Genomic DNA, 8,720 nt, shown 5'->3' with positions numbered 1-8,720 from the left:
GGCAATATGGAAAAATTAAACGGGCCGGCCCGGCACGGCTACCAGACCGGCGTGCCGTGCCTGGGCCGCGTCTCCGGCACGTGGGCCGATCGGGCACGGCCCGATTACCTGTCGGGCCTAACGGGCCCGTGCCGGGCCGCCCGTTTGGGCAACTATACATTTCGGTAATTGCAATTGCATACCCACGTACTACCTCGTTCCGAAGTCATGGTGGGGATCGAGTCATTTTATATGTAAGGAACTCCAGTGGTCATAGTCTTCGATGTTCAAGTCAATGGGGACACAACGAAAGCGACCACCAAATGCAGGAGCATAGATTCGTGCCAATCCCTTGCAGCAGCCTCGGTCCCTTGTCTCTATAAATGCAACACTGCTGCGCATCAACTTCATCACCAAACAAGCAAGCTAGCTGGTCACCAGTTGTTAACATATACATCAGCAAGCTCCACGAAAGCAAGAAGAAGAAGAAACATGACGACCACTGCTGCGGTCGTCAAGCTCCTGACAGCCGTACTCCTCTTCTTCGCCGTCTCTCTTCGGGGTACGTAAGGCCTGCAAATCGACCTGCTCGTTGTGCAAACTTTGTCAGTAGGGCATGTTTGCGTAGTGACGAAATTTCGACAAATTCTGAGACGATTTAGTTCGCTTAAATTTGAATTAAGCGCCGTAAACACATGCATCCAAGAACATATTGTACATATAATCTGTAGACATTATTCTTTGCATTGGTACCCAGTACCCCTAATTATTGATCATATATTCTTGAAAGGTTCCAGCATTTGTTAATTACGTACTGAGCAACAGGTACCAAGGGCGAGCCATGCGGCACGTCCAGCATCCACGTGCAGACCGTCAACACGGGCGCGACGGCGGCTGCCGGCGACACGCTGTTCGAGGTCCAGGTGAAAAACCTGTGCTTATGCAGCGTCAGGAACGTGCGCGTGGACGGTGGCGGCTTCGCGACGACGGTGGAGGTCGACCCGGCCCTGTTCCGCCCAGTGGACGGCGGTGTCTACCTAGTGAACGCCGGCGAGTCCATCGCGAGCATGGGCATCGTGAGCTTCCGTTACGCTTGGGACCACTTCTTCCAGTTGACTCCTAGGAGCTTGGAGGTCGACGGCCAGGGCTAGTAGCTACTCACTCCGTTTCTTTTTATTTATCGCTGGATAATGTAAAATTTCAATATCCAGCGATAAATAAAAAAACGGAGGGAGTACTAGCTACCAAACTACTAGAGTCGTAGCAAGCTGGTTGCCTTGTTGAAGTATACTGTAGTGTGGGGCTGTGGGCTGTATATCGCTTTTGATATACAGTGCTAGTAATAACGCATAAATCTTCCACGATTGTTTAAGCCTTTTCGTTTGTGTCGGATTGCACCCGGAATCGTTCCAGCTAATCAAAGTTTATATAAATTAGAGAAACAATCCGGTTAAAAATCGTTCTGACCCGCTAATCCGGTACAAACGAACAAGACCTTAAGCGTCACTCTTCCAATCCGGTCTTCCTCTTCATGCTTCATACACAATAAGGTAAAATTATGCAAAGTGAGGGTTTGAGCCTTATTCATCGGCTCACCATTCACATCCACCTAACAAATAGAACACATATTTTTATGTTTTATTAAAACTAAAACTATCTACATAATATATAGAAACAGGGGCGGAGAGCCTGTTATGGTCAAGTATGGCCTACGCCATACCTCAGCCCAATCCGCTAAAGGAGTTAAACATATTTTTTCCAGCGGCCACGCCCATCAGCAGATCCACCCCGCACGCAACTCACCAAGCTTCCGCGCGTCAGTCTCCCTGCTCTGCGGTCGCTGCCAACCATCGCCCACCACCACCAGTTGTCCAGCTCTACGCCCGACGGCGCCAGCCAGCCGCTAGCTCCATGCCCGGCACGCCGCAACCCACCAACCGCGCGCAGTCACGCACAGCGCACAGCTCTTGTCGTCGGCCACCGGAGCTCGTTGGACCGCGCCTCGCCGTGATTTTGCCTCACCCGACTGGCTGAGCTCGACCACGCCTCTTCGGTTGCCGCCTCCCCTCCTTGGCCCCGTCGGGCCTCGGCCTCTGGCGTCTGGCCGACGTCGAGCCAATTGAAGGCTTGAAGTAGTGAGGCTGTCAACCTGTCAGGCCATGTGTCTGTATGTGCACAACACAATGAACGTGATTGAGGAAGTGAGACAATGACAGTGAGAAACAGAGGATTAGAAATTTAGAAGCGAACCAGCAAGGAACAAAGGAAGTCGCCACTTTTCACTACCATACCTTATTTTTGGTTTGTGCTCCGTCGCTGTATAGAAACCATAACAATGTATAGTTATATGACTAGTAGTGTGTAAAAGGGTGTTAGATAGAGAGAGGACGAAAAACTGTCTTCACCTCTAGCAGTGAACAACGAACATATGTACGCTAAAGGCGTATTTGATTTGAAGAATCAATCTATTCTAGATAAGGTGATGTTGTTGAATAATTAAACAAATTCCAAATTAAATTCCGAATATAAATCATGACCAAATCAGAAGAACTGAAATAAAAAAACCAAATCAAATGATGCGTACTGATTAGACTTACTGATAGATGACGCGCGCCGGAATCAGCAGGGTCGACGATGTCGAAGTAGAGAAATCAGCAGGGTCGACGAGGTCAGAAGATCACGAGCAGTCGCGTGAAGACGCTTCCCAAAAACCTTATTCGTCCTCTCCCGGTGCAGGATCTAGAAGACGAAGGGTTCCAGAGACCTGTTCTCCTGATCGCAGATGCACCTCTGCGGTCGGGACGAAGGGAACTAAAAGACGACTCAGCTATGAAGAGAGGCGAAAGCGAAACTGGGATGATTTGGAGGCTGGCTGCCGGGCTCCTTTTATAGGGCCGAGTCCGCGACCCCCGAGCTTATCCGCCCACGAAAATCTCGCAATCAGTTGAGATTTTATAGCGATCGGTTAGGATAAGTGTAACAGCCAAGAAACCAAAAATCAAACGGCAAAAGGTAGCCGCACCCCCGCAAGGCGAGGGGCCGGATTTCGGCGGACCATTCACGCGCATGTCGTGCGCCCGCGCCCTTCGCCCCGCCCCGCCCCGGCCCGGCCAGGCGAGGCGAGCGAGCGCGCGCGTGTGGCTCTCCACACTCTCTCCTCTCATCCATGACTTGGTGAGTGAGTGTGGCTTCCATATTTAAGCTAGCTCTACTCCACTAGAACTAGCAATATGGTGCTATTGGTTCCACCAATTCCCTAGCCATCCACTTGTATGGGCTTTTGAGATTTTCCTGGGATTTATTAGAATTTCTTAATTGGGCCAAGCCCGTAAATCCTAACAATCCCCCACCAGATCTCAAATGCCCATCTGCAGTTTTCGCCACTGTTCACTACTGTTTAATATACTAGTTTTTCAGCAGAGACTGTTAAGTTGAACTTCCGCCTAGAACTCCAAGCTACACCAACCCACAACTTGGACAATGGACTATGCCTTGAATTGCAAGTTTTGCGTGAATGGGTTTCACTTGAAGTCATGACCAGTACTTGGCTACCAGTAGTCCCCTTCTCGGGTGGAGCATATACGTCGTACTCCAAGGTCTCTTCATGAGTTTACTAGAGATCACCCAAATCTCATAGACTGCGACGTTAGACAGTCTAACTCATATAGGTGTGTTCTTTCAAAGAATGTTCTGCAGGACAACATCTTCGCTAATACAAGCCAACAGAACACATTAAGGCACAAAGCCAACCTGCCTTACAGCATTTGAGAGTATTGCATCTTTACTTAGAGAGGGTCAAAGGTTACTCTCCTCAGTTCACCAATGGCTTGTTCTTCCCAGGACCTAATTCACGGGATCTCCGATCACATAGACTGGGTTTCCACCATGGCAACTTTATTCGGGTCTCATACCCATCTCTCTCGATGCGATTTCTATCACATTACGTGGTAGTCCCTTGGTAAAAGGATCTGCCAGATTTTTATCTGTTGAAATATAAGTCACACTTATAACTCCGGAGTTTCTCAACTTTCTGACAGACTTCAAACGTCTTTTGACATGTCTTGATGACTTTCCATTATCCTTAGAACTCGTCACTTTAGCAATCACTGTCTGATTGTCACAGTTCATAAGGATAGCTGGTATTGGTTTTTCAACCACCGACAAGTCCATCAAGAGCTCACGCAACCATTCTGCCTCAACGGTTGCTGTGTCAAGTGCAGCTAGCTCGGCTTCCATGGTTGACCTCGTCAAAATGGTCTGTTTGCATGACCTCCATGATACCGCACCTCCACCAATAGTAAAGACATAACCACTGGTGGCATAAAGCTCGTCTGCATCAGATATCCAGTTCGAATCACTATATCCTTCAAGTACTGCATGCTGACCAGAATAGTGAATTCCATAACTCATTGTACCTTGCAGGTAGCGCATAACCCGCTCAAGTGCATGCCAATGATCAGTCCCGGGGTTTGACATGAACCTACTCAATTTGCTCACAGCAAACGAGATATCGGGCCTTGTTGCACCAGCAAGATACATGAGTGAACCGACAATCTGAGAGTATCTCAATTGGTCTAAACCAATTCTCTTGTTCTTTCGCAGTTTCACACTGGGATCATAAGGTGTTGGAGAAGGTTTGCACTCAGAGAAGCCAAATCGCTTCAAAACCTTTTCAACATAGTGAGATTGCGAGAGAGTAATCCCACCATCTGCCTTAATCAGCTTGATGTTTAGAATCACATCAGCTTCTCCCAGATCTTTCATATCAAAACTCTTTGATAGAAAAGACTTGACTTCATTGATCACATCAATGTTTGTGCTAAGTATCAATATATCATCAACATATAAGCACAATATAACTCCTTCGCCCCCACCACAGCGATAATATACACACCTGTCTGCCTCATTAATGGCAAAGCCTGCAGACGTTAGAGTCGTGTCAAACTTCTCATGCCACTGCTTTGGTGCTTGCTTCAGACCATACAAAGATTTCAATAACTTGCACACCTTGCTTTCTTGACCCTTTACTACAAATCCATCAGGTTGTTCCATATAGATTTCCTCGTCCAGCTCTCCATTAAGAAAAGCTGTCTTTACATCCATCTGATGAACAAGGAGACCATACGAGGCAGCCAAAGAAAGTAGTACTCGAATAGTGGTCATTCTAGCAACAGGTGAGTAAGTATCAAAGAAGTCTTCTCCTTCTTTCTGAGTATAGCCTTTAGCCACAAGCCTAGCCTTGTACTTTTCAATTGTACCATCAGGCTTGAGCTTCTTTTTAAACACCCACTTACAACCCACAGGTTTGCATCCATAGGGTCGATCAGTGACTTCCCATGTACCATTTGAAAGAATGGAGTCCATCTCATTATGAACTGCTTCTTTCCAATCATCTGCATCTGGAGATGCAAATGCTTCTGCAATGGTAGTAGGAGTATCGTCCACAAGGTACACAATGAAATCATCACCAAAGGATTTTTCAACCCTTTGTCTCTTGCTCCTTTTAGGAGCATCATTGTCATCCTCCTCTAGGACAATTTCATGTGGCTGTTCAAAACTCTCAATAGGTGTATTATGTTCAGGAGTTATCTCAGAAGAGTATCTAGAATTGCTATGAATGTCTTTCATTGGAAATATATGTTCAAAGAAAGTAGCATCACGTGATTCCATAATAGTATCAACATACACATCAGGAACTTCAGATTTAACTACTAAAAATCTATATGCTATGCTACATGAAGCATATCCAAGAAAGACACAATCCACTGTCCTTGGACCAAGCTTGCGCTTTTTATTAATTGGTACATTGACTTTCGCCATGCACCCCCAAGTGCGCAAGTATGAAAGTGATGGTTTTCTCCCAACCCACTTCTCATAAGGGGTTTTCTCTTCTTTGCCCATAGGAATTCTATTCAGAACATGACATGAAGTCAAGACTGCCTCCCCCCACCATGCCTTAGATAAACCACAAGTGTCTAACATGACATTCACCAGGTCAGTCAACGTACGGTTTTTCCTTTCAGCAATCCCGTTTGACTCAGGTGAATAGGGAGGAGTCCTCTCATGAATAATGCCATGTTCTGCACAGAAATCATCAAAGACTTTGGGAAAGAACTCGCCACCACGATCTGATCTAAGACGTTTGATCTTTCTCTCTAGTTGGTTTTCAACTTCAGCCTTATAGATTTTAAAGTAGTCTAAAGCCTCATCTTTAGTTTTTAGCAAGTATACATAGCAAAATCTAAACGCATCATCAATCAATGTCATGAAGTATCTCTTACCACCTTTTGTCAACACACCATTCATCTCACAAAGATCAGAATGTATGAGTTCTAGCGGTGCCAGGTGTCTCTCCTCAGCAGCCTTATGAGGCTTTCGAGGTTGCTTCGGCTGCACACAACTATGGCACTTAGAACCTTTGACTATGGTGATATTCGGAATTAAACTCATGGTTGCAAGCCGAGACATAGAGCCAAAATTAATATGACACAAACGAGAATGCCAAATACTCGCAAGATCATCAACATTAGCACAAATATGGTTCACAGACTTATTATTGAAATCTAACAAAGAAAAGCGGAACAAGCCTCCGCAATCATAGCCTTTACCAATAAATTGTCCAGACTTGGACACAACTAATTTATTGGACTCCAAAACTACCTTGAACCCATCTCTACATAGAAGGGTTCCGCTAACGAGATTCTTGTGTATAGAAGGGACATGATGCACGTTCTTCAGCTGCACGATCTTTCCCGAAGTAAACTTTAGATCCACCGTGCCAGTGCCATGAACAGAAGCATGTGATCCATTCCCCATTAGCACGGAAGAATCCCGGGCGCCCTGATAAGAAGAGAACAAGTTAATGTCAGAACACACATGAACATTAGCACCAGTATCAAGCCACCAGCTAGGTGATTGAAATACTGAGAAGATAAAAGGTAAATTACCATACCCTTTGTCTTCCTCATTGCTAGCGACCACTGTGTTGACATTGCCCTTTTTGCCACGGTGATCCGCTCGATCAGGACAATCCTTGGCAAAATGACCCGCCTCGCCACATGCGAAACATGTCAATTCAGCCTTGTTCTTCTTCTTCTTGAAGTTGGTAGTTTTGTTGGGCTTGTTAGATTTTGGCTTTCCTTTGCCCTTGTTGTGGTTCCTCTGAACCATGTTGGCGCTGGAGTGGCCCTCGCCTCCTTTAGATCCCGTGTCCTTAGCCCGAGCTTTCTCCTCAACATCTAGAGACGCTATCAGATTTTCAACTGATATCTCCTGTCTCTTATGTTTCAGAGATGTGGCGAAGTTCCTCCATGTAGAAGGCAACTTTGCAATAATGCACCCAGCCACAAATCGGTCAGGAAGGACTATCTTAAGGTGGTCGAGCTCCTTGGCTATACACTGTATTTCATGAGCTTGCTCTACAATAGAGCGAATATCAACCATCTTATAATCATGAAAGCTCTCCATGATATACAGGTCACTGCCAGCATCTGATGCACCATACTTAGTAGTAAGTGCATCCCACAACTCTTTCACGTCTGTGTACTGAATATTCGCATCAACCAGACGGTCAACAAGGGCGCTAAGAACGGCTCCCGAAAAAGATAGTATTGGCATGGTCGTACTCTTTCTCCTGTTCAGGAGTCAGTGGACCCTCAGGTCTGCCTTTACTAACATGGAAGACATTCATAGCAGTAAGCCAGAGCGTGGCTTTGACTTGCCATCTCTTAAAGTGCATACCATTAAACTTTTCTGGCTTCAGCGCGTCGGCAAAAGCAGCCATAGAAAAACTAGGAAATTGTCTACAATAAGGTTTTTGGATTGTTGAATAATTAGACAAATTCCAAATTAAATTCCAAATATAAATCATGACCAAATCAGAAGAACTGAAATAAAAAAGCCAAATCAGATGATGCGTACTGATTAGACTTACTGATAGATGGCGCGCGCCGGAATCAGCAGGGTCGACGATGTTGAAGTAGCGAAATCAGTAGGGTCGACGAGGTCAGAAGATCACGAGCAGTCGCGTGAAGACGCTTCCCAAAAACCTTATTCGACCTCTCCCGGTGCAGGATCTAGAAGACGAAGGGTTCTGGAGACCTGCTCTCCTGATCGCAGATGCACCTCTGCGGTCGGGACGAAGTGAACTAAAAGGCGACTCAACTATGAAGAGAGGCGAAAGCGAAACTGGGATGATTTGGAGGCCGGCTGCCGGGCTCCTTTTATAGGGCCGAGTCCGCGACCCCCGAGCTTATCCGCCCACGAAAATCTCGCAATCAGTTGAGATTTTATAGCGATCGGTTAGGATAAGCGTAACAGCCAAGAAACCAAAAAATCAAACGGCAAAAGGTAGCCGCGCCCCCGCAAGGCGAGGGGCCGGATTTCGGCGGACCATTCACGCGCATGTCGTGCGCCCGCGCCCTTCGCTCCGCTCCGCCCCGCCCCGCCCCGCCCCGCCCCGGCCAGGCCAGGCGAGGCGAGCGAGCGCGCGCGCGTGTGGCTCTCCACACTCTCTCCTCTCATCCATGACTTGGTGAGTGAGTGTGGCTTCCATATTTAAGCTAGCTCTACTCCACTAGAACTAGCAATATGGTGCTATTGGTTCCACCAATTCCCTAGCCATCCACTTGTATGGGCTTTTGAGATTTTCCTGGGATTTATTAGAATTTCTTAATTGGGCCAAGCCCATAAATCCTAACATATGTATCATCACACTACACCAAAAATATAAATTTTCTACG

The 8,720-nt window shown here is 46.6% G+C and overlaps 1 protein-coding gene across 1 annotated transcript; it reads left to right on the top strand.

Annotated features, from left to right (window-relative positions):
- Window positions 1-388: 388 nt before the first annotated feature.
- LOC100275307 (uncharacterized) lies at window positions 389-1,343 on the top strand. Its single transcript, NM_001365946.1, has 2 exons — window positions 389-541; window positions 805-1,343. The coding sequence occupies exons 1-2, from the start codon at window positions 472-474 to the stop codon at window positions 1,128-1,130; spliced, it is 396 nt and encodes a 131-aa protein (NP_001352875.1). The 5' UTR covers window positions 389-471; the 3' UTR covers window positions 1,131-1,343.
- Window positions 1,344-8,720: the final 7,377 nt, after the last annotated feature.

Source organism: Zea mays, chromosome 2 (assembly GCF_902167145.1).
Source record: "Zea mays cultivar B73 chromosome 2, Zm-B73-REFERENCE-NAM-5.0, whole genome shotgun sequence".
Taxonomy (NCBI): Eukaryota; Viridiplantae; Streptophyta; class Magnoliopsida; order Poales; family Poaceae; genus Zea; species Zea mays.
The sequence above is the reverse complement of the archived record's forward strand: the minus strand, read 5'-3'. Positions and strand labels throughout refer to the sequence as shown.

Bases quoted from the DNA above. Each gene is read 5' to 3' on its own strand.
- LOC100275307 (NM_001365946.1), top strand. From the start codon at position 472: ATGACGACCACTGCTGCGGTCGTCAAGCTCCTGACAGCCGTACTCCTC. The intron at 542-804 runs GTACGTAAGGCC...ACTGAGCAACAG, and splicing joins CTTCGCCGTCTCTCTTCGGG to GTACCAAGGGCGAGCCATGC.